The 26,975-nt window shown below is 39.7% G+C and overlaps 1 protein-coding gene across 3 annotated transcripts in view; it reads right to left on the bottom strand.

The window, feature by feature from the left end:
• The window catches only part of VCAN (versican), a 112,185-nt gene that overhangs the window by 37,163 nt on the left and 48,047 nt on the right, over window positions 1-26,975 (bottom strand). The window contains exons 7-8 of one of the 3 annotated variants that reach the window (XM_036278812.1): window positions 23,058-25,943; window positions 281-5,491 (exon numbers count right to left, since the gene is read on the bottom strand). The exons of 1 other annotated variant lie outside the window; for it this stretch is intronic. In XM_036278812.1, coding sequence (XP_036134705.1) covers window positions 281-5,491; window positions 23,058-25,943 — 8,097 coding nt within the window. The remainder of the gene's footprint in view (window positions 1-280; window positions 5,492-23,057; window positions 25,944-26,975) is intronic. One more of the 3 variants, XM_036278810.1, reaches the window with a different exon arrangement.

Raw genomic sequence — 26,975 nt, 5'->3', positions numbered from 1 at the left:
TACATCACTAACATTTCCAGTTCATCCATGGTGAAATTATACATTGTTTCTGAAACCCAGAAAAATACAAAGAACATCTATAAAACTCAGAAATGATCTATACTTACTTTCTTTGCATCTTATTATGGACTCAATACTGTGGCCTGGCCTGCTGTTATGTGAACAATACAGAAATCTCCACTGATTTAACATCACCATAAAATTATATACACACATATCTGTTAGGACCAAGGGGCTGTTTCCCAGTTTGGAAACAGATTTATCAATGTTGTGACCTTACCTGGTAAATAGACTGCTGTGCCTTCCACTGACTCTTCATTCATGCCAATCAGGAAACTGGTTTCATTAGAAGTTTCCAGAAGGTAAAGTGATGGTGTTGGGAGGGAGATATTTAACTCTGCAGTGCGCACTGTTGCCTGATAGTCGGAATCGAGAATTCTCGCCGACACTTGCTGTTCTGCGGCTGCACCAGGGGACTCCTGCCCTCTGGTCAGAGGTGCTTGGGTTTCAGAGCTGATTTGCAGAGACGAAGGGTCAGTGGGCTTCTCGGAAGTCTGCGGGCTGGGCTGAGGCACCACACCGGCCTCAGCCCCACCGGTCGCAGAAGTGGACGCAGAGAGTGGCCACAGGGAAGCACCTTTCGACTCGATTTCACCCGCCGCTGTGACAAGAGCTCCAGCCTCAAGTGTTCTCATACTAGAAAATACTCCAGGAAGCTGAACGTTGGTTTTGTTTGGGGAATCTTGGAGAATCTCAGTTCCCTCTTCAGCAATCAGTTCTGTGGGGGAAGCTTCTATCTGTTCTAATAAGTTAGGTTTATTTTCATCTTCTGAAGGTTCTGGTTCTGTGTCAGGAGGTAAGGATGGAGGCCCAGTGACGCGAGAGTACTCTTCGCTTGATGGTTTGAAAGTCACTTCAATATTTGCAAATTTTCCTGGGGATATATGAGTCGTGCCTGCATTTCCACTGGGCAGAGCACTCGGCTGAGGGCCCTCCGTGTGTCCAGAGGCTCCACTGCCTAAGTGGACGGTGAACGGAGATGATGTCTCAGAGGACAACTCTGCAAAGGCCCAAACGGCTGACGTCGTATCGGTGTAATCTGGGGGATTCGATCCTTCCATCACAGTAGGTGCTTCTGTTAAACTCGGAGCCATGATGTGGACAGTACCAATACTTACGTGGGATGTAGAATCTATCAGTGCCTCCCCGGCTCCTGAAGAGAATTCTGGCTGAAGAGAAGGACCTACATATTTCTTTTCTTCATCCTCTTCCTGTGTTCTTTCCAAATGGCCCATTGTTGATATTACTTCACTTTGGTCTGCAATCGCTTGACCATCAGACAAAGTGCTTGATTCAAAGATGTCTTCCAGGATTTTTGTCTCCGTTTTTGGTTCTTTGATATTTGGATGACCTGTGGCAGACTTACTAGGAATGGGCAGGGACGTTGCTGTGGGAAGCAAAATATCTAATTCTGTTTCCGTGCTTGGGAGGGGGATTCCAGTTGTGAAGATAAAGCCCGTGTGATCAAACTGGCTTCTGTCTTCAGAAGCTGTGGATTCACTGTGTGTTGCCTGAGTGTAGCTAGCCAGAAGAGTATCACCAGAGCCTTCCAAGTGCTCCTCAGTTAACGAAAGGTTAACAGCTGCCTCATCCTTCTCTTGAATTTGAGCACTGCCTTCATTATTGACATGTGGTCCTGATGGCGACTCTGGATCTATGTCTGTTTGCATTCCAAGGATGTCTTCATACATGGGTTTAGTGTGATCAATATCTATGATAGTATTTTTATCGGATGTCAGCTCAGGTAGAATTTCAAGGATGGTACTCTCTGTAATTGTCAGTAACAAATCCTTGTCCTCTTTGTCCAGATCTATAATAATATTTTCGGTGGCTTTTTTTCTGTCAGGTTTTAAGGTGGAATCCTCAAATCCCCCGAAATGGTCGAGGAAAGTATCTGCACCTTCTGTGGACCTCTTATATGATACTGTATTTGACAGTGTGCTCGTTGGATCTGGGGAGCTTTCATTCTTCTCTAGATGAAGAGGTAGCACCATGGAAACTGTCGGGAATCCATCCACAGTAATGGCTTCAGCACTTGAAACCTCAGGATGTTTTTCCAGGGATCTATTAGAAATAAAGGTGGTGTCTCCTTTTCTGGTTGCCTGAGTAGTTCCAGAAGTGTGGATTAAATCAACTCTATCTAGTTCCCCAGATCCTTCTCCAGAATGTTCATAAAACAAGTCAGATGATTTTGGTGCCGATGTAACGGATCCTCTGGCCATTCCAGGACCATAAGTTCTAGCCAGAAAGTCCATGGAAGAGGTTATTGTTTCTCTAGTTTCTGCCACTGAAGAATTCTTGTTAGAGACTTGTTCAGTAGTAGATTGTGGTTGACTACTCTGGATTTCTTCTTCCCAACTGTGAGTCTGATTTTGAGGATGTTCAGTGTCTGTGGAGAAAGTGAGAGGTGCCATAGAGGGTCCTGCTGTCCTGGTGAAACTTAAAATTTCTAGTAAGGTTGTGCTGGATGCTGTCTCACTAACTTCAGAGATGTTGTCTAATTTAGAAATGAGTGGTCTAACTTCATTTGCTACATTTTCCATTCCCTCATAGTCTTCAGTGGTATCTCTTGAGATGCTAGTTTCTAAACTTTCCACTTGAGAAGTCTGAGGATAGAATGTGCTAATGATTTGTTCCATTTCAGTAAAATTCACTGATACTATAGTAGGCAAAATGTCTTCTCCTGATCCCAGGCCAGAGAATAAATCTGGCTCTTGAATTAGTGGCTTCATAACTTTGGGAAAGGATTTTATAGTCTCATCCTCTTTGATTGGTGAATCTGTAACTATACTTTCAGCTAGTATAGATTCAGTCACTGAGGCAGTAGCCAAGAAGGAATTGGATTTTTCAGTAACTTCTGGGAGAGTAATATAGGGTTCCATACCCTTTACTCCTGGATCTTGAGTAGAAGTGTCAACAAGGGAAATGCCTTCTTCCTCCATTTCCTCATCAGTACTGTAAGTTTTCTTTGTTGTCAGTGTAGAATAATCTGTGGTGTGAAATCCAGTTTCAATAAATGTTTTTAAATCAAAGACTGTTTGTTCTGGTGCAACAGAGATTTGGGGGGATTCAACAGATTGTTGTTCTTGAATATTTTCCTCTGTTGCTGTTTGGCTTTCAATTTCTGATCTTACAGGACTGACTTCTTGCCTGGACCACGATTTGGTGGGCTCCATCGTCTGGGGAAAACCCATGGAAACCATGCCATCAACCTTCACTTCCCCCTTTGCTGTAAGAGCTTCAGGACCTTCAGCTTCTGCTCTTGGTAAGTTAGTGGGTCTCTGATCAGCTTCTTTGATAGTACCTTCTTCTCCCAAAACTTGGTCTGTAAATGGAGATTCTGTCCCAAGAACATTTCCCACAGCACTGGGAAACACTTGGTCAGAGCCGCTGACTGAGACCACATGCTCCCCGGAGCCCTCAGCTGAGGCTGTGAACTCCTCCCAAGGGAAGGCTGACGTGCTGACCAAGGTCCCACCAGGCCCTTCTGAGTCAGCTGTGGGATGGATGTGACCTGAAGTAGGTATTGCCAGTGGTGTGATCGGGGTATCATTGAATGCTGCATCCCCAGAGCCTTCCATCATTACTGTTTCCCCTTTTGTTTTGGGATCGAACACTGCTGAGTGTTCTAAGTCACCACTGAAATCTTCCTCCAGAGGAAAATCTGTAGAGAAGCCCTTTATTTCTGTCCCATGGTTTGGCTCTCCTAAAACCTCTGGTATAAGGTTTTCCTTGGATGTTTGGCTTATAATTTCAGTAACCTCTCTGTCCATTACGGTACTCAAAGGTAATCCTGTTGGCTGAGAAGGAAATATAGTTTCTATGGGGGGAGACAAAGTGCCAGCTGTTTCCTTGTTAATTTGAATTTCAGGCTCTACTTTTAATGAAAACGAAGAAAGAGTGGTGATTTCTGGGTCAGCAGCAGCTTCGCTAGAGCCCTGCTCCATAAAGATGGAGACAGGGCTCCCTGGGACAGCGGACAACCCTTCCTGAACCCCGGGTTGACTGCTACTGCTAGGCTCAGCAGTCTGTGCCCCCAGATTGTCGAAAATATTTTTTTCTGGAAAGACCAGATCAGAACTTGTCATTTCCCTTTTAGACTGTGTGGGTGTTGTCAAGGACATAAAACTGTTTCTGGTAGCAGATACTGGGTCACTAGATGTAACTTCACTTGAGTTTTCTAATTCAGAGGGTACAATTAATGGATCAGATCTCTGTGTAGGCAAAGGTAACTGAACTGTAGAAGCTGTACCTGTAGATCCTTCTTCCTCATCTTTCCTTTGTGTTTCCTCAAGAGATATACTGAAAACCCACTCAGAAGTGCCTGTTTCCCTTACAAATTTGGTGGGTACTACTTCTGTAGAAGGTTGTTCAGAAACTAAGTAAACGGCGGTTGCAGGAACATCACCAAGGTGGTCTGTGATCACTATCTTGCCAGTGTCTAATGTAACCAGTGTATCTGTAGTATTTTTCTGTGATAAATCGGTTACCAGAGTGAACATTTTATCTCGATCGTCCTCTGCTTCCCCGGAGCCTTCCGGAATCAAAATTGAAGGAACCCCGGAGAGGTCTACAATCTGTCTAGGGGTCATTTCCACCCAGTTTTCCACAGTGGACAATGGGTCATCAGGCCTGGGATTTCCTGTTACAGAAACTGATGCTTCCTCCAAAACATTTGCTGACATAGAACTTGGAGCTGTACTTGGAGTATATGTGATAGATGTACTTCTGTCTGCCTCTTCACCAAACGTTCCTTCTGTAGCCCTTGAAATGATCATTTCTGGGGATTCTTGGTGGATGGCTGCATCTCCAGAAGACTCTTCAGGAAACAGAGGTACAGGCTCAGCATGTTCGTGCCCCACATTATCAAGTTCAGGACCTTTCTCCGTGGCCGATTCTGGTCCCTCCGTGGCTTCGCCCTCACGCAGCGGGGCTGTGGGGTAAACATCAGGCTCTCCACTTGAAAAATGTTCTGGTATTTCAGGGAAAGTCTCAGGCGTCCATGTCATTTCCAGCGACTCAGTTGTTTCTTTGAATTCATTTGGCTGCACAGCCGTCGATGACTCAGTCTCAGACATGAGAAACCCATGAGCATCGCTCTCACTGCTGTCGGAGAAGCTCTGAGAAGGTGCAACACTTTCAAACTGGCCACGCCTAGCTTCTGCCGCCTCTGGGTCCTTGGGCACAGTGGTGACCAGCTGTTTCCCATTGATGTACTGCACGGACGGGGTGGTCGTTACATCCGTAGCATTTGCACAGTCTTCCTCTTCCTCTTCCTCTTCTTCACTGTGGTAGAGATTTAGGTCAATTAACTCAGGCAAAATGGCAGCGATTAGGTCGTGCTCTGAATCTGCTTCTTCACTACAAGGTTCATCTTCTTTAGACTCTGAATCTATTGGATGACCAATTACACTCAAATCACTCATTCGACCTGAAAAAAACAAAGAGTTTTCACAATACTTAAATAAAACATGTGCAGCATATGACAGAAGAAAACGACAGCAGGCTGCAGAAACACTCACACCCAAGGACGGATTCAAGTCTTTTCATGTTAAGTACAATCACCCTTCTACACATGGTTCTCGGTCGTCAGGTTTGCTGTTTTATATTAACAATGGGAAAACTAAATCCAATTTCAGATTATAGACAGGGTGCGAAAATGCTTTAACACATTTAACAAAGCAGCGTCCATAAAATGAAACAAGAAAGCATACATATACATTGTAATCATGATGTGGGAATTCATCTTTGTGTGAACTGGGAAAAAAGGGAAAAATTAAGACCATTTTACCAAATCATACAGAAAAAGTAATTAATCATCATCCTTCATGTAAAGGGATGCATAGAAACCCTCTATGCCATAAGGAAATGAGAAGAGATTCCTTCTGGCCTCTTGTCATGATTTGTCCTAAAGAAGACTGTTTTCAGGAAAGTAGAGGAGAGGTTTCTTTATAGCCCTTTCACAGTGCAGGAAAAACCCCTCCCCAAAGCGACAGCATTAGCGCCAGCTGCGGCCCAGACACAGGGCAGGAAGTCTCAGATGGGGCGCTCTGTGCACGCATAGACGGTTCACCAAAAGCACCAGGAGGGAAGAGCCCTCCACCCTTTCCATCTTTATCCTTCAAGACAGATGACCTGGATTGGGTCTGTTATAGTTCTTTTTAAAACATTTTCTCCAAAGGAAGTTTAAGAGGCACATCTAAACATTTGAACCAGCATACTTTAAATAACAGATATCCTTAGAACATTCCCTAGATCATAAATTGCCATAGGGTACAAACTACTAAGCCCAGTTGACTTTTTCTGCCTCCAGAAATACACCAGCAAAAGCTCCTTGTCTGGGCATCAGGAATGAGGAAATTCTGGGCCCTCACTCCCATTCGAGTGGAATTCAATTTTCCTGGAAAAAGATCCTGCCACTACGGCTGCCCTTTTCCTGGCATCACAGCCGTGTGCAAAGGCGCCCTTGGGCGCGCTGACCCATGAAGACCAAGTAAGGCATGGAAGATTGCGCAGAGTCTAATTTTCCACCCCCCAAAATACTGTTGCAAAATTACTTTGAGCCTAGTCCTGATCCATGCCACACATGCTCAGCCTGAACCCGAGAAGCTTACAGGAGGAATAATTATGACGGAGCCACACCTGCCCCATTGGCAGGGCGATTGTTCCTGTTGTAAGACGCTGCTTCCTTCTGTGTATGAAAGATCAGCATCTAGCATTTACTGAGAGTCGGAAAAGAAAAGACCCACTGAGCAGGAACCAGTTTGCTTATATTTTTTTTGCATCAAAATAAATACAGACATATATGAACTGTCAATAAAAACTCCACAAAGCTCCTTCTATGTGTTTAAATATGATTTGTTAAAAAAAAAAAAAAAGCACACGCCTTGGCCAGTTTGGCTCAGCGGTTAGAGAGTCGGCCTGCAGTCCAGAGAGACCCGGGTTCGGTTCCCACTAAGGGCACGTACCTCGGTTGCAGTATGTCCTCAGTCCTGGTTGGGTTGTGTGGGTGGCAACCACTTGATGTGTCCCTTTCACATCGATGTTTGTCTCTCTCTCTCTCTCTTGTCCTCTCTCACCCTCCCACTCTATCTGAACAAAAAATGGAAAAATGTCCTCGAGTGAGGATAAAAGAAAAAAAACACAAGACCTTTATGTAAGTAGAAGATATTACTACATTTACATTTATCCCTTTCATTCAAACAATAATAAAAACAAAAAGAGAAAACATCTCTGCATCCCATCTGCACTGTATCACCTCCAAAAATACTATTTTTGCAGGGATGGCTTACTCTTACCCCGATTACACATCATTCCTTATTAACTTCACACATTGCAGTTCATTTTCTGTCCCTCAATCCCAGTCCATGCCATACACCCAGCCTTTCAACTATGTAAACGAAGGCTCGTGGTTATTCAAATGAATGAAAAAATATTTCAACCATAAGAGAAGTGAGGTCATTGCATAGCTCTAGTATAACATAAAAATATACCACAAATACAGATGATTTCTGCCATACGTGTTGCAACTACTCTTGATTGCCAAACAAGAAGATGACTAAATACCTTACCTTTTTTCCAAAAAACATATTTAACCGAATAAGTTTATCCCATGTCAAATCACTAAAGTTGTTACAGTGATCTTATAGTGCCTCACGTTGTATATGTTTTAACAGAAGACACAACAAAGTTTTCGGATAACACTTTTTATATGGCTTGGGGTAAAGCCTCCCCTTTCGCTATGATGAAAGAATGAGAGAATAAATATGCACACACATATATAAGTGTGAGAGAGGAGACATTTCAAATGTGTCTTGTACAAATGAGTCTCTTGAAATATCACATCACTAATTCTATCTACCCACCCACGTAAGTAGTCTCTCACTGCTAATACTATTTGAACATAGCTGAGTTAAGCCAGACTTGGTTAAACTATTCTGTACTTTATAGGATTTAACTGTAGCTTAAAAAATGTGCCTCTCTTAATGTTTATACACTTGTTTTACCTTCAACCCTTTTCATTAGGTATAAATAAAACTAGAATTCGCATTTAAGAAATATCACACACCCAGACACTTAATTCACATAGTACCTTTCATTTAAATACAGAAAGAATTGCCCTGGCCAGTTTAGCTCAGTGGTTAGAGCATCGGCCTGCAGATCAAAGGGTTGTGGGTTCAATTTCCAGTCAAGGCGTGTACCTGGGTTGCAGGTTCGATTCGGTTGGGGTCATGTGGGAGGCAACCAATTGAAATGTCTCTCTCATATTGATGTTTCTTCCTTTTTCTCTCTCTCTCCCTCCCTTCCACTCCATCTAAAAGTCAATAAAAAAAAAAATCCTCAGGTGAGGATTAACAAAAATAAATAAATAAATACAGAAAAAATTTTAAGTGAGAAACATGGATCTGTGTCAAGAATATAAAAAAATCCCTACCACATTTTAATCTTTTTATAAATAAAAGAGATAAATCTAACTATTCAGCCAAGCTTCTCCAGCCTAACACAAGGATCAATAAGGAAAGAACTGTTCAGTATTACCTATTTATAACCTTTTAGACCACGAATAGGGTAAAAATACTCATTGTTATTATAGAATTTGTATGGGTTTCTAAATAAATGTCTTACTTTTAAAAACAATATTTAGAAAAACAAAACATATAAACATATGCCATGAACTTCTTAGTGAATAATTATACAAAGGGGTTCCATCAGGTATGATGTTGGTAGCTCTAAAAATAAGTAGAGCGAAGAAAAGCAGAGAGAGAGAAGATATTAAGGTTGCCAGTGTATCAAATGTCAACTTGTCAAAGAAACTGACACATTATAACATTCACCTGAATGTTTTACAAAAGAATGAATACCTTAAAAACAAAATGTTTTTCTAGAAGAACTCTGAGAATAAACAACTAATATAATAATTTCATTGCCTATCAACTCTTATTCATTCAATTAAATAAAGAGCCTGGCATTCACTTTACATTCTCTAATTTTAGTTCCAATAAACAAAGTATAACATTCTTGGAGTCCATTTTCCACGTGGATAATGAATGCTAATATTTCTTATTACTCATAAATCTATGAAGATTTCCCTTACCACGTTAAACCATCATATCAGAATATTTCACCAAAGACTCAGCTGTTAGGTGCAGTATATTCCTTTTCCTAACCTAAACAAATATCACAATATTTCAATCATAGCAAATTAAACCAAGCAGAGAGATGATCTCTGCATATTCTTCACAAACACGGCTCAGCTTGAAACTGGTTTTGCACGCAAAATTTAATTCCACCTAATTGTAGTCTCTTCACGGGCCAAATAATTGTACAGCATTTACTAAGCACCTTTATGTATCAACAACACAGCAGACACTTGGCTTTACAAAGGCCCAAGACTTTCAAGGTATCTTCCAAATACCATCCTCTCTGTCTCTCCCCACCCCTCTCTCTCCTCTCTCAGAAAGAGATGTTCTTGCCAATAGGTTTGAGAAATGACCTTACTAAACTCTTTTCACCCTATTTTAAAAGGAAACATTTTGAGTGTACATATTGCAAACGTTCTAAACATTACATTTAAATTATGATTTATTTTTTCACCTGCCTCCCAAGTATCTGATCTCATTTGCCTTCAGAATTGTAGAGAACATAGAATCATTTTAAGTTCTTTTATCTGATGTTTCTCACTATACCACAAAGCTGGCAATGACCACAGAGCTATCAGCACATCAAAATAAACAGTGATTGAAGAGAAAAGATTTATTTTTAAAAGTGCTCACTTGATATGTTGCAAAAATAGTCCACTAAATGGAAATCCTTAAATAAAACAAAGATACAAAATGAGAGTTGAACTTATTTTGTGTCCTTTCTCTTAAAGGAGTCTCACAATTAAGAGATAAATATTCATGGTTTAAGTAAGTTTTGTCAGCTTCCAAATGGTTTCATTGGATTTCGTAAGGTTAGTTTGAGGGTGAGGGAAATGTTAATCGCTTAGGGCTTTGAAGTAATTTTTTTCTGCCATTAGATTCTCTACAGATCAATTTACAATTTATTTTCTCAGTGTGGCCAATTTGTTCTCACACTTAAATTTTCTCCTGGGCATGGTGGTATGAAGTCTGTCTAGCAGAGACAAGTGAATTCTTTCTTGCCACTGGACTCCTGTCATTGCATCCTTCATCTATCCCCTATTTCTATTTGCTCTCCTTTGTTTATTCAGTTGCCGAAATTACTTCTTCATCTCCCTTTCTTATTACTACCTCCCACTGACCACACATGTTATCAGAAAGCTGAAAGAGCTATAATGATTGCAAACTGGACAAGTTTTTGTAGGGTGTGACCAGGGAGGGTGGGGGACACCTGTGCTATTGTAAAAGCAGGTACATTATTCCACAATCGTGATCTGCTCTAGGTACGAATAGTGAACCTGATGGAGTAATTAACATTCCCACCTTTTGGATGAACAAGTCCTTATAAAAGACTGCTCTATTTTAGAATTTTATTCTAAGGGTAATATAATTTTTATTTGGATTTCAAGAGTTAAACCACAGAACTCTACACAGTGTATAATCTTTTCTATGTTTATATGAGTGTATTTTAACAGCTTGACTTGAATATACTGGTACCACGGTTAATAGATTCTTTTAGTGGCCTTTCACACAAAGCTTTATTGCTAGCTGACCTCAAATTATTTGCCAAGTATTTTTAAGCACTTCATGGCAGAGTTTTGTAGACATAGCACAAGTCTTCCAGTCATACTGTTCGCAGACACAAAACATAGTTGCTGAGATGCATAGGCAGCTGGCTCAAGTCCACGTTCTCTTCAGGGACTTTTACAATTTAAGTTTAAGAGCTTTCAATGAAATGTAAGCATATAGCAATCTACTCAGCAAAAATATATTAGTATCATATTTCTTTATTAAAATGGATTTTATTTTAATGAGCAACAAAAAAGATTTTGTTTCCTTATTTTAAAAACACAATAGACAGTCATACTGAAGTGTGTGAGAAATGCTTATAGCATTTAAACAGGGAAACTTGAAGTTCTTGAATATGTTTAGGTTTTCTCACACATACCTATAGATCCAAAAACCAATCAGAAACAAATGCTTCCATTTCATTCATCTTTGATATGTTCTTAATTAAAGCAAGAAGCTAACCAGCTTCAGATGAAGCAAAGAAAATCACCGAATGTGAATTTCAACCAGATGATCTCAGGCATCCTAATTTCCTCCACTTTTCAAACTCTGAGACACTAAAAATGGCACCAACTCAGGATAGTGAAAGAAAAGGGACCTAAGTAATCAATATATAACACCCTCCCCAAACCTTGTCATATTTTTGTACCCTCAATTACCTTAATGATTGAAAATCATGCGATATTTATAGCAATGCTCCATCTCCCCAGAGGTGATTGGGAGATCAATATTGGATCCTGTGACCCATCTCTCTATCTCCTCTGCTAGTGGGGGTACATGTGGTGCGCCACCCAAGCATGTTATCTTACGCTGACAGCCCCTGTCTTGTTAAGTGAGAAGCTCAATATTTCTCAAATCATGAATTTTACACCCAGAAAGGGTAATATATATGTATGAATAATATAAGCATTTCTGATGACCTTTTACGAGGCAGACGTATCATGGGGATAATAAATAGAAATCATCTCTTTTCCCAACTTCAGATAATTCTCTAATAAAGCTGTTCCCTCAAGTGGAAAGAATTCTTGAGAAACAGTCGTCTGGTCTAAGTGTGCTCAAGGAGATAGCACTGAGCGTGCGCTCCCCTTGCTCACAGAGGCCCGAGGGACTTCTCACTCCGGTTTCTAAGGAGTAAGGCCTTTGCAGGAGAGCATGCTCAAGTCATTTGGGGACTTCCAAGCATTTCTGAAGAGTAAGATAAAAAGCTATATAAAAGAGGAGTAAGCCATATCATTTGATTTCTAAATGTTTCCTTAAAAGTAGAGCAAATAAATAAACAACCAAGAGTAGTCCTTCACCATCTTCTTCACTTTGGTTCTCTAACGTTGGCAAAGCCGGTTGCAGACAGATACACAGACGTAGATACACAGAAAATTACCAGATATCCCAACACCAGAAAAACGATTTGGTCAGATCCAAATGGATTTAAATTTTAATGGATTTAAATTTTAAGTAAAAGCTTTCACTGAAGTAAAACAACTGCCTCCAATAAATAAATTCAGGGTGGGCAAAAGTAGGTTTACAGTTGCAAGTACACAGAGCAGAGTTTATTCTTGTATTATTATTATCGATTAATTATTGTATTATTTTCCATAGAAACCACTGGAAACCTATTTTGCCCCACCTGTATATAGATTTCTTTTCTAAATCTCCCAAATTATGGCTACTAAGCTAAATTTCACCAAACACCATCTTATTTTTTAATTATGTCACTTCTTTCTTCAGAAGTCAGTAGTAGAGTCTGGCCACCTCTTCCACCTGACTTTTTGGAAAGGCATTCAAACATCTCCATGAACTGCCCTCATGTTCATCCTCTTCCTTCAGCTCTCCTGTAATTCTCTGCTTCTCTATCCTGGAGACCAGCAGCTCCGTGTCCCTCTCTCAACATCCTCATTCCCATCCCAGACTTCCGCTCAAGAAGAACCCCCCCCCCCCCAGCTGAATTCCCAACGTGGAATGCTCCATAAACCCTCGAACCGTGCCGCGCACGGATGAAGGATCCGCGGAAGCCTGCTGCTGTCCAACACAGCTTCTCTGAAGCTGCTCAGCTCAAACTAGTACTATTTTTGATTTGTACACCCTAGGACTTACATCATATTGTTTCTTATTTATAAATTCCCTAGGTGTTTCTATATTTTTATCTCACCTCCTTACTAACTAAATTCTATATTCCATAATTAAAGTGAAGGGATCCTTTGAACATGTAATGCTCTCCATACTCTGGCCACTTAGCCTCTCTTTGGTGAATTTTGTTGGAAAAAATGTCTACATAGTTATTTATAATCAAGAATGAAAAGTTTACCTTCTCCTTGTTTGATGCTTTCTTTAAAAGACTTGCATTTTAGCCTAAAGAAATTGTTGGTTTTTGGCTGCAGTAACAACCCAAATGCTAAGCTACAATTAAAGAACCATACAGGTGATTCAAACACTAAAGATTCAGAGAGTTAGACAAACCCAGGTAATCTAAATGTGCAGGCACAGCATCAATATTTTTCAATCACCTTTTCTTTCCAAATCCAGCATTTCAAACAGGCTAATATCAGGGTGATGATCACTGTTTTCTTCCAATGTAAACATACGCTTGTACACTATATGCTTCAATATAGCCAAAAGATTCCTTAAGCCCTAGCATACACACTTCTTTTTAATGTCCATGTTGACAGAGAGGAGGTAACATGGGTACAGCAGAGTGAGTATGTATACAGTTCTGGGCAATTCAGGCTACACTCCACCCTTCAGTATTACTTCTGATTCCATTACAGTTACTCCTGGAACTTTTAAAAACACATTTCAATGATATTTAATTCCACTTTCTTCCTCACTTACAGATGCCAAAATTTATTTAACATTTGTGACAAAAGCTACACTTCCCAAAATATGATCGAAGACCATGAATTCACTCAGGGAGATTGATTCAGACATAATTTTGCCTCCTTAAAAAATCGGTCACATATATTTGAAGCTGGCAGAGCCTTCGAGCAGCCCCTTCCCCGGGAATGTCTGTATTTCAGCTGGCTGCTGTGGGTCAGAAAACCTCTCGTTTACCAGTGGTTTTCAACGCTCACTGTGCATCGGCATCACATGGGGTGCACTAAGAGGTGCAGATACTACTAATAAAAAATAAATGAAGCAAATTTAAGAAAGAAACTAACACACACAAAAAATGCCTGAACCCCACCACTAGAAATTCAGATCCACATTGTCTGGTGGGGGGTAAAGTACTGGGTACTTTTATTTGGAGGCTCCCTGGTGATTGTGAGAGACGAGCAGGGTTGAAAAGCAGTGTGGGTAGCCTGGCCAGTGTGGCTCAGTGGTTGAGCATCAGCCCATGCACCAAGAGGGCGTTGGTTCGATTCCTGGTCAGGGCACATGCCCAGGTTGTGGACCTGATCCCCAGTGAGGAGCATGCAGGAGGTGGCCAATTGATGTTCTCGCTCATCGATGTTTCTCTCTCTCTCTCTCTTTCTCCCCCCCCCCCCCAGCCCTCAGATTAATACAGAAAAAAAAAAAAAAAAGCAGTGTGGGTGATATTTATGCACGGGGTGATTTCCTGGTATCTCTCAAACCCAAGCATGGAAGGGAATCATGACTGGTTAGCTGACGGGTGCAGCTCTGGGCCCTCCCAGGTAAACTGGGGGGTTGCTAGTGAGGGGGCAAATGTTCCCAGTTTCCTGGGAGGCCAATTCTGAGACTCTGCCTGGTAAAGATGCTTTTTATATTAACTTATATCACATTACCTCTATTTTTCCTTTCACTAAAGCAAGCAGTTTTCCTGTATTATATGCTCTCTTACTTACTAATTGTTTCAAGTTGCCTTCCCAACTAACCTATAGGTTGCATTATTTTTCACCCCAGCCACATAGCTTAACTGAATGACTTTATTTCAACAACCCCCTAAAATATTTCCTGAGGGTGGGTGTGAAGAGACAGGCAGAGAATGTTTTATCGTCAGGTAGAAAGATGCCTCCCCTGAAGAGCAGAGGAGGTAAGATTGCAACATACTAAAATATAATCATTATAATATATTCCATTAAACTATACAGAATTATAAATTAGTATATTTCCTTTTCCCTTTCTCAACGTAGAAAAACCAACTTTCAGAAAACTCGCATATGCATCATATGGCCAAACCAACTAAACCCCCTGGGAGATCCTGGGAATACTGACACAAAGCCAAAAGATGAGCCCACTAGAAGCCAGTTAAGGTGGTGTATACTGATTATATATGTGCACAAGCAAGTCTGGGAATAATACCATGACACAGAATGTCAAATATTCATAGACACAGATGCTGAAACATAATTAAACTTTTCCTCTCTCTCCAGAGATTCTTTCTTTCCAGTTTAAAATCTCTAACTTAAATTATTTATGAAGAAATACTTTTTATATTATTTTAATAGTTCTAGCAAGTATTTAGAAGGTTCTTTATAATCTATTTTTCCCCAAGAATCAAATTAATCTTTTAAAGAATATTTATTCTCTTCTTGCCAACAGAGAAGTATTTCCCTCGCAATTCATACTCAAAGGTCTAAACACCGTTTCTAAAGCAATAAAGTAGATCCTCAGTTGTCCGCATGATTTTTAGGATAAAATAATGTTTTACGTTTTCTGTTGCTTCAGTGATGTTATAAAAAATTCAAAGTACTTAGATACAAATAAAAAATATATACAACAATTTTCACCAACATATATTACCACTAGGATCATTCTTATCATTGGTACATCAATAAAACCACCGAATAACCAATTTTTTTGTATCTGAAAAACTGGTATCATTGAGGTATAATGCTTTGTAAACTGACAAAAAGAGGCAGTCCCTTTTTAAAAACGTAAAATGTTCAGTTTTACCTCATTAAAATGAAACCTCAGAGAGCATGTCTTTTTTCCTTTTCTTTCATCCCTATTGCTCCTCTCACCATGCACGACCGTCCCCTTAGCTACAACCACCAAGCCACCCCCTCCAAAAAGTGCTGAACACTGTCTGGGCCTGTGAATACATTTTTTATTCATTGCACAAATGAATGATCTAAGAGCCATTAAGAAAGAAGAATGTAATCCCTGTGTAGAGAACTGGGGGGTTTCCTTGACAACAACAGAAAGACAGCAGGGAATGCCCATGTGTTCTATGAATATGCAAGGAGAGGCTGGGCCCAGTACCTGAAAAAATCTGTAAAGAATTCGGAAAAGGCTCTTTTTTCTATTTAAAAAATGAAATTGGTAGTTATCAAAATCACAAGCCCAATTTTCACACATGAAAAAGAGCAGAAAGCTAATAAAATATTTACGGAGGTCCTACAGAATCAGTGCTATATTTAAATGTTTAATACAGCTGCAGCTGCTTCCGATCTGCACCCACAATGGCCTCACCCACACAAACAGTCCGTGGAGGATTAAAATTTTAACAAGCTCTTGCAGTCAAGCAGATTCTACAGCATAATTACACTTGGCTCCCTGTGGTATAAAGCATCTTGAGTTTTAAGAGAACTCAGTTTCTACCTATTTAGTACAACACAGCCTAAATTTTCCTACATTTAGAAGCTCAGCCTAAAATAACTCCTAAAGCCGAGAGGGGATTAGTTTGCACTCAGCTGTTCCCAGGTGCCAGGCCCGTGCTCGCGGAGCAAGAAACGTGTGAGCTGTGCCTGCACAGGGCTGGCAAGCCCTCGAAGAGACCCTTTTCCCCTTTAAGCAGCTGGGTGAGCTTCTAGCATTGTTATATACGTTTAAAGTTACACCGACGAAGGCCTATAGAGATTAAGCAATGTATTCAAGATCAAAACAGATCATAAATAACCATGTTGACAATAAACCCAGGTCTGTTTCCAAACACTTTTTCCACTATATCAACTGTCTTGTCTACGTATCCTATGAAGGGAACCTATTACCCATCCATTTCATTTATAGTATCACACAGAGTGCTTCAAAATGCCAATTCTAATCTAGAACCTAGTGCATTGTAATTATGTGACTATTTGTTGAATAAGTGAGAAAAAATATATTTGTGTATATACACATATGTGTGTATTTTATATGTGTGTGTGTGTAATATACATCTTGTTTTATACTTCCTGTGATTTGGAAAAAGAAAAAGAGTGAAGGTCAAAGTTTAGAAAATGTTATTCTTTATACACAATAATAGCCATTACAACCATTTTACTGGCAAAGACTTTTGACAGAGAAATTAAGAAAGCCGATAAGCAAAGGAGAGTCTGACTGTAGATTCCCCCAATTTATAGCACCTGCTTCTGTCATACTACTGATTCAAAATTCACTTGACTTAAGATGTCATAAACATTTAAACCACCTTTTAGGAGTAGATAGCCTACTTTTTATAAAATAGTTTTGAACTTTAAAAGTGTATAACTCTGAACCATGAATCTTCATGGGGAGATATTTTGAAAAGTTAAATGTACTTAACCTATGGAAGATGCTAACTTTATCAAAAAGTACCACCATTGAAGAACAGAGGAGTGGTATGAGAACGCTCCCACCGGAGGAAGTTGCTGAATATTTCTGGTTTCCAGGAAATCCTAAGAGGGCATTCATCTTCTGAAGCAGACTATGTGTGCTCTCTCTGTGTCATCCGAGCCGTATTTAGAAGAACACCTGTTAATACTTGGGGTTCCTTATACCCACTTTGAGCCTCTGTTGGGAAGCCATAAACTAGTAACTGTAGTTTCCAGTAGTTTGTTTTTTATCTACCCTTTCAACAAAGACTTAAGTCTCTTCCTTCTCATGCAATATTCTCTGACTTCCTTGCCTTCATTACTTGATTCCTTCCTTTGCTGACTTCATCTGCCATTCAGTCAGTACCACATTGCCTAGTGCATTATGTTCTGTTTCTGTACTGCAAATAGACTTGACTGTGTTAACACTGGTTCCCTAAAATGCATTTAAAGTCCTTGGGAGCAGGGCCTATGGTTTATGGCTATTGTGTGCCCCTTTTAATATCTGTCAAAGAAGTAGTCAGGTTGTAGTTTTACCTGAGGATAATCTTTGACTGGCTATACTCTACTAGAAGACAGTGTAAGCCTTCCTCTCAAGGTCACTACCAATGATAGCCAAGTGGTATCTGTCTTTGGATAATGCCCACCTTGGTAGTAGTTTTGATCATGGTAAGCTGTCATGGCACATGCCATTTTCAGAGAGAATAGGTACTGGTTTGTGTTAGGAAGAAGAAAAAGTTTCTTTTAGCTCTCTGTGGAACATCTTTCATTATTAAGCCTCAATCTGTGAAGAAAACAATTTCAACGTCTTAATTTTTTCCTCGAATTCAGGGGGTTCATATAATATTCATAGAGCAGTTTAAAAACTGAGATTCTATGTGAGTTTCTTTGTGTGTCTGGGAGTGGTACATGCATATATGTGTTATATATACAAAATAGTCCACTTAGAAGAACTTTTTAAAAGGCAACTTTCGGTCTGTAGTGCAGTGTTAAGCTCATTAATAACTGAGAAATACTAAAGTCAGTTCTTTTTTTTTATATGATAGAAATTAATGGAAGGTAAAACAGTCTCTTCTTTTTTCATTATTTGACTAATAGAAGGGAAAATCAATTCTTTTCTAGACTTAGAGCAGCCAAGAAGGGAAAGGGAAAGCCATCCGCATTCCCTGGCAGGGAGCCATAGCGGGAGCCCAGCAAAGGGAACCACCAATACGTGTAGGCACGACCCCCGCCCACTCTCACAGATGTGCTCCAAAATTCTGCAGGAAAGAAGCACCCACAACCAGCTCCTGATGCCAGCATGCTGTTCTCTTGTATAACCTCAGCAAACTAAACCTAAGTCATCTACTCTTAACAACACAATAGAGTGCCAATGAGAGCCAGTCTTTCCAGAGTCCACACTTGTTCAGCAATTGATGGACAAGTCAGCAGCTTAGCCAGTAGCGGGTCATCACTCCTGTGACTTCAGGGGAGAGAGCTGCCTCGCTGCAAAGATGCTCCAAGGAGTGCCAAGGCTATGCGCTCCAGTGCCAATGGCGTTAGGGCCAGTGTGCCTCCGTTTGCCCATCTGCAATACTTTCTCAAGCTGTCTCACAAATTATCTCTGAGGTTTCAGCAGGATAACATTGTAAAACGTAGTCTGAGAATATCAACTGAAATGTAGCTAGATATTATCTTGATTTCACATAGGATCAATCTGCTTGAGACTAGATTTGCTTAATTTGCTTTATTTAGCATCATACAGAGTTACTCAGAAGTAAATATTAATAAGTGTGTATCATTATGGTGAAAGTATTGATAATCAAACCAATTAATTTTTTTATAGAATTCATTCGGGAATTTGTCATTGTTTCAGCTTTATTTTGAGTGATCTAGAGAATATCATTCTCTTTCTAGTCTGTTATTTAGACACATGTTATTTTAGAAACTGCCACAGGGCATTAGGAAGAGGCTTCAAGACAGTGGGCTCCTATCTCCCCTCTCAGATATTAATAAGAACAGTCATTCTTGCTCAAAATATGAAGGTTTCGAATAAGATTTTTTAACGACTAAAGGAATCTGATAATAAAAAATACAAAAGTAATTTTTTACATAATTTTTCTACAGATAAAATATATATGATTAAAATTTATGAGACTATCTTGTACAAACATTACCTTTTTAAAATGGCGACTATGCAATCGAATACAAATATTGGCATCTGCCCACATACCTCCTGTTCTCAGAGCCAACATCCCTAATTCTTTACCTTCTCCTCAACACCGTCATATGCATAAAATATGTACATTTCTCAAATCTACAAACAAAAATGCAGAAGGGATTCATCACATGGGAGTTATTTCTGAATGATGTAAGCAATTATATAAGCATCATTCTCAATAAGGAAACCGAGCCAAATAAATTCTGATTCAGTGGCCAAAAAGTATCTTACTTCAGATCTCATTGATTTTCAATATCATTACATTAATAATTTTACACTCAGATTTAGATTAATATAAATTATAAAACTAGCAAAAAGAAAAATCTGACAAGACCAATAACATCAGGCTGGCCTGACAAATAGTATGTAGTTTATATGAACTTGTTTTAAAAAAAAAACAACCTAACAAACCACCTATTTTAAGGTTAAAACTGTGAGCATTTGCATAATCATGATTGCATATTTCCAAGTTATTCTTTGATTTAAAGACTCAGTATATCATTTTTTTTTTAATTCATAGTTCTGACACACTAAGGTGTGACATTTCAGATGATTCAGAGAAAAAGCATTCTTTAAAAAAAAAAAAAAAAAAAGCCCAGAATTGAAGGAACTCTTCCTACACCATTAAACCCTGTAGACTTAATGGATATCCACAAAGAAAACCTTTTAATAATTTTTCAAAATGCAGGTGTGCAAATTACTCCTGAAATAGACAGGAGTCATGTTTTCAGTATCCCCTGAACCACTGTTAAATACACCCCTTAGCATTTTTCAGCTCATAAAACTTTTACGAGCTGAAAAGTTCCTTCAGATTTTTTACCTGCTAACGATAGCTGCCCTCCAGCCACAGCCCCCTAAGTCGCTATTAAGATCCATTTGAACAAATATAACATAAACGTGTCCTGAGTAGCATGTTTTGTTTCATAGTAGTAAAAAAACAAAATCAAGATTTATATGACTTGCTGAGTGCAGCAAAAAATAAAAATAAAAAAATGATGAACATCTTGGTTTAGCGTAGCATGGGTGGCATTTTTGCTTACTTGGATATACAGTATACATAGAGGCCAATTTTAGGTTTGTGAATAGATTTATACAAGTTCATACATATACCAAGGATTTTCCAGTCTGGAAAAATGTGCCTTGATACATAAAAAGGTTGGTTTTCTAGGCACATATGTATTTTTCTTTGTTAATGTACACCTGCCTTAGAACTCATTAATCTAACATTTGCTTTAGGGCTTTCCTTTGTCTAAGTTCAAAATGCTTGAAAAATTAAATTTCTCCCAGAAAACAAATAAAATAACTAAAAGTAAGCAGTTGGTTCTGAGTTAACCTCATTGTCTTAATAAGACAATAATAACGCTTTTACTCATAAAGAGAATGGCATATATAAACTGCACAAAAATGATTAGAGGAGAGAGAGGGAGGAATGGAGAGGGAGGGGCGGAGAGGGAGATGGAGAGGGAGAGAGAATTGGAGGGAGGAAACTAGGTAGACACAGTCTCACCCCACCCACGCCGACACTGGACTCCTGTCCTGATGAGATAACTAAGTATTCTCTTTCCTCGGAGTGCTCTGACCATTGGTTATGGATGCTGAACAAAAATTAGTTTAAAGGCAAATCTTGGTACCATGCTTTGAAAGTGAAAGAAGAGGAAACACCTAGTCATGTCTCCCAGACATGAATTCAGTTCACAACTCGAACATAAATATGCACCTTTGTGTAAATGGTTCCTGGGTTAGGTTACTCAGACCCTCCATTCTGAGTAACCATTTATAAACTCAGGGTTTTTTTTCCCTGTAACTGCCAATTCTTTCAGGGAGATAGAGTTTCACTTTTCCATTTTGTAATTTGATCACTCCAACTTTAACACAGTTTCCCACTTAGAAGAGTTTTTAAATGTAGAACATTTTTTACTTTTTTTCTAGATTATTTGATTCAACTTAATAGCTACACTAATACAAGAATGATCTAAATTGGGAAAACCTACTGCACAGTTAGTCACTCAAATATATCTTTTTTTAATTCTCAAATTTAAGTTTTGGCAGTAATTCCTTTTCACTTCACTTCTTTCTTTTTCATATTAATACCTTCTTTTCACTTTTCCAAGCCTACTAATGGCAATCCTCATTCCCACGACTTGGCAACTCATTTTCCCTCTCCAACTCCAGTTCCAAGAAGCAGAAAGAGAATGTAGGAAGTATGCCATGGTCTCCAAGAAACAGCATCATTCATAGGAGAAGAATGCTCCAGTCCTGGCCTCTGCACTGTATTGGAAAGTGAGGATTACCATCCATACTCTGGGAATGTGGTCCCTGCTCTACCTCTGCTGCCCTGGCAGAGCTTGGACGCTGAGAAGGTTCTGGATGGTAGGCTGTGAAGACAGGAAAGCTGCGGCACTTCCACCTGCAGCCCTGGACGCCAGCTGACGTGACAGTAGTTACCTGTGTGTTCCCACCAGGTGCCCTCCTGGACTCTAATGAGGATAGTATCGCTCTTAAGAAAAACGACACCTTGAGGGGACTATCCCAACAGTAAGAGAGAAAACCTGCTGGAAAAAAATTCTAGCCCGACGGCTCAGAGCCATGTCAAGGGAAAATGAGTACCTATTAATTTAATTCACATATTAAAACTAGAGTACAGCAACTTAACTGAAATCAATGGTCTTGAATCCTAACTTAGACGGAGACAAACCTGAATGGATCTATTGAACTGTATGCACTATGCAGTCTCAATTCAACTCACCAAAATTAAAAGATGGTGTGGTCTTTAGAACGGAACACGTTATGTTTGATAATGCACATTTTAAGTATTAATCAATGTAAAAAAATAATAAAACAACAACAACAGCTTTTAAGCATTTGCCAGAGAGATAAATAAAATATTTAAGCAAAACAGAAGGCACTGTAAATATTCCTATAGATGAAACAATCAAATTATAAAATAATAACATTATAGCCTGGTTTTAGGGAACAGAGGTAATGCTGACATAGCCACCTTCTGAAATTATATTTGATACCATGAATTATAGCATTGCCTAGAACCTAGCTAGATCGTATTTGTTCTATATATTAGCATCATTAAAATACCCAAGGACAACAGCTTAAAAACATGTTGAACTTGCATGAAGTAACATTCAAGCAGCAAACCTATCACCCACCCCACAAGTCATAGAATAAACCTACAAAATCCTGAAAAAGAAAAACCATAGCAAACCTTTAGATGTCTTGCTGTCAGCCCTAGGAATGTGAAAATGGTTTTAGCTGTCCACAATGTAAGTACTGAAGGTTAATAGTTAAAGACCAATGGAATGTTAACAGTCTAGTACTACACTTGAGTAGTAATGCATGGAACACACTGAAATTAAAACATTTTGTTCTGCATGTTCTGAAGTGATGTGACATGATGGTTGGGTTATATTAGATGACAAAGCGGGGCTTCTTAAAACTTTTAAAATTGTATCTAACATTCTTCCAAATTGTTTAACACATTCTTCCAATGCTTGCACAAATCTGTGAGGCTAAAACACAGAATTTTTTCACACTCCAGTTATCTTCTAATGGCAGCATTTGGTATGTTGACTTTTTTTTTTTTCCAAAAGTAATTTTTCAAGATAAAATGCTGATTGCCTTGACTGGTATGTCTAGAAAGCAAAGACTTACCTGTCTTGTTTTCTCTGACCTCAATAATATAAATATTTACGTCAGGGTGGAATTTTGTCCCCGTCGGGGGTTCTGGAGTGGACAGTGCCTGAGGACTGAAGGCCTCTCTGCCTTCCACACTGGGTGGTCTTGTTGGCTGTTTAACAGAAGGCTGACTTGAAGTTGTGAAATACTCTCTATCAATATCGGTTTCCATTTCCTTGGCTACAGTAGACTTCAGGGTAGTGGAAGGAACATGAGACGTTGATTCCGCAATGATTACCATGTCACCGGCTGTCTCTGCACTGGCTTCCCTGTCAATGAGAGGAGGTTTCTCAGTGGGTGCTGAAGGTGGCTTGGGTGCTGAAGTTGGGTGAAGTCTGTCTACTGAACTGAAGGTAGTAGTGATCTCACTTGGAACTGTGGCTTTAATTGTTGAAAATTCTGGGAGTTCTGTGGCTTTGGGCTTTTCGAGTAATCCTGAGCCTAAATCAATATAATCTAAGGATGTTTCCTCTCTCCTTTCAATAGTGGTTTTTTCTATAAGCTGGGTAACACTGGTGCTGAAAAGTGATACAATTCCCCTTGGGCTAGTACCTTCTGCTTCATATTTTTGTTCAGCCCCTGGACTTAAAAATACCTTTGGCCCCATGCTTGGTGTTAGTGTTTCTACTTCATCTGCTTTTTCTTTGTGCTCAGTGACAGCACCAGGTGGATAAGACATAGTATGCTCAATTTTTCCAAAGAGAGTTGTGTCTAAAATTGGGACTCTCTCAGAACTTGTCCCCAATCTGTCTCCAGGAACAATATATGCTGACCCATCGCTTTCCTGTTCGTCTAAATGTGTTGTTGACTCCTTGGCTGGGCCAACAGAGCTGAGAGCAGGAACTGGTTTTTCTGGAGTCTGATCTTTCCAAGGAAATTCTTCCTGAGCTGTTCCGTGTGTGATTTCTGTTGTTGTTCTTATAGTTTCAGGAGAAATAGGTGCTTCAAGGTGAGTCTGATCAATGGCATGTATGTCTTGAGAGGGTTCACCTAGAACTTCACCTTCTGATGGAAAAGAAGGTACCAACACTCCCCATTCTGTCTTGGGAATTACAGAAAGAGGAATGGTATGGGAAGTGTTTACATAAGTAGTAGGCTCCTGGGTACCACGATAACTAACAAATGTCAGTCTTTCCATATCTGAAGTGTGTGCAAACTGAGGAGCAGTAGATACAGGCTCAGACACATCCATATCTTCTCCTTCGTCGAAAGCGCTTCCTCCTATGGTTGCGTGAGCAACTCGACCTTCTGTGCTTGTGACGGGTGGAACTCTTTCTTCAGCTGTAGAATCTCTCAAAGTTGACTTTTCTGCAATGCCAATAGATGTAGCTGGCTGAAATCTAACTGTGAATTTCCCATGGTCTGTTGTGTCTTCCTTAGTAAACTTCTCTAACGACATTTGAGTACTATCTGGGGTGTCAGTAAATTCATCTCCCCCATCCTGAGTGAAACTTGGGATTTCTTCATCCTTTCTACTCACTCCTGTAGTGGTGAGTAAGGCAGGGGGCAATTTTGGAGAGCCTGCATAATCTGTGGACCCTAACGGCTTTGAGATCATATTATCTTCATCCCATGACCATTTTGATACAGTGACCACTTCCACATTTGAAGTGCTGTGGGTCGAATGCACCATTGTAGTAACCTCATCATGCTTTGTAGTGTCTCGATAGCCATCTGTTTCTAATCCAACTGGAGTTCTTGTCAAGTCTTCCTCCACATCCCTTGCCTCTGTTGGCACCACACTTGGCTTTGGCATTGTCGGTGCTGGTGAATCAAAGGATTTGGTCATTTCCACCAGAGACTCTGTAAGGTGAATTTGCTCTGAGGAAGCTGTAGAGAACCTCATTCCTGAGAACCCTTCTTCCTCTACTACTCCTATAAGTGGGTCTTTGGTGATCTTTTCCTGTATCACATCGTTAGTATATGTATCTGTTCTCCCCTCTGTTCTTTGTCTTTCTTGTGTCATTTCTGTGTGTGGAGAGGGATAAATAACTGTGGACAGTTCCTCAGCTAATCTTTTATCACCATAATAAGGAAATGAATCTATTATGCCATTGCTGTCAGGAGTACGTACAGGTGAGACAACTGTTGATGCTGAGACTGACTTTGCATCCTCTCGTTGACTGAGTGTGGTGTCTTGTGAAGTCTTTGACACTGTAATGACTTCAGGTATTTGGCTAAAGACCAAGGTGCTCTGGTCAGTTCTAACTGTAAATGTTCCGTCTTGGCCACCATTTTCTCCCGAGGTGAAGTAGCGGGCTGTGGTCCCCGATTCAGAAGTAGTGCTTACTCTTTTCTTTTCAGTTTTGGATTCCAGGGTTGCTGCAGATATAAGTGGTGTTTCAGTTACAGAGAATTCTTTGGAAGGAATGTGTTTTGAGATTTCCATAGATGTTACCAAAGGACCCACTTCTATTTGTTCAATTTGTGTAACTGATTCTGGTGTGTGTATGTCTTCCACAACACTATCCCATGAATCAGTAGCATGACTAGAGATGACAGTTGTACTTTGGGGCACTTCTTCCTTAATTTTAGGTATGTCTGGCTTTCCAAGTGGTCCTGAAGCAGAAGGTGAGTGATAGTCCCTATCCCAAGGCTTCTTGGTACTCCCAGCAGGAATGGGTGATTCAGTGGCTAATCTGTGTGTGACAGCTGGAGACTGAACAGTGGATTTCTGTTCAAAATGGACTATGTTTCCCACAGAAGGGAACTTTGTTGTAATGACAGGTAAGTCAGTGGTTAAAGGGATGATTGGTGTAGTTCTGTCAGGTACCATTTGTAGTACTTTGGATACACTGTGTGATGCAGTTTCTGTAAGGATATTCAGATCGATGGTTGTAGTCTCTGATATATTCTGTTTAGCTAGAAAATAATTTCAAAGAGTTGATTAGACAAGTCACTAATAAAAAGTTGTACGTGCAGTGTTTGTTAAGTGCTGCTGTGTATTTTGGGGTGACCTAAAACTGGTGATGAACAGGAGTCAAAAACTATACTTAAATTAACTCAAAGGCAATTAAACATTTAATCGTCACCAACTGATCACTTGTTTTATAGTGTAAGGGTTATCACTGCTTTTACCCATAGGTATGAATGCCTGTTCTTGGTTAAGGAAAATGAATATTATGTAGTTTTAAGATAAGGAGATGTCCAAAAATTATAAATGCAGTGTTTGGAAATAGGTGGGTGATTTATCAGAAACTAAAGCAGCAACTTGAAGCCTAGTGGGAGAACTTCATATTACTATTCTGGAAGCTTCTGTACCCTGCCTCTAGGTTTCTCCCTCCTTCTCAAGCTGCACAGTGTCTCAGGGGAGAGGGAGTTGCCTCAGATTGCAAAACAACAAAAAGCCACATCAAATGTACCCAAGTTACACATAAACTATTACATTGTCCATAATGTGGAGGGTTTCATAAAAACAGGATATTAAACTTTTTAAAACCACCCTTCACTTGATTCCAGGTGTTGGACATTTGTCTTCCTCTTCCTTTCAACTCTAGTGTAGCCTTGTTTCTAATAAACAATAAAATGTTTCTGGCACGGTCTGCTGGCATTTGTTGTAGCTCTACATTTTGTTCTATGTTCTACACACTGTGTTTGTAACTCTTCAAGGTCTTGGTTCCAGGCTGACTTTAGCATGAAACACAAACATAGAACAGGAAATAAAGTACCCACATGATATATTTTAGGTCTGTAATTACAAATCACTAGAAACAATCCTGAGCATCAGAAAGAATAGGCTCAGGCAATAAAAGGTAACATGTCATCATCATAAAATGCTCCACCATAAGGCATCCAGATTTACAGAGAACAGCTTGGCCTGTTTAAAAAAATTTAAATTGTGTATAAAGTGACAGTGTTGTAGACAAGATTCCTTCGCAACATAGGGGAAAAGGC

The sequence above is a fragment of the Molossus molossus genome, unplaced genomic scaffold (assembly GCF_014108415.1).
Source record: "Molossus molossus isolate mMolMol1 unplaced genomic scaffold, mMolMol1.p scaffold_m16_p_3, whole genome shotgun sequence".
NCBI classification, from domain to species: Eukaryota; Metazoa; Chordata; class Mammalia; order Chiroptera; family Molossidae; genus Molossus; species Molossus molossus.
The sequence above is the reverse complement of the archived record's forward strand: the minus strand, read 5'-3'. Positions and strand labels throughout refer to the sequence as shown.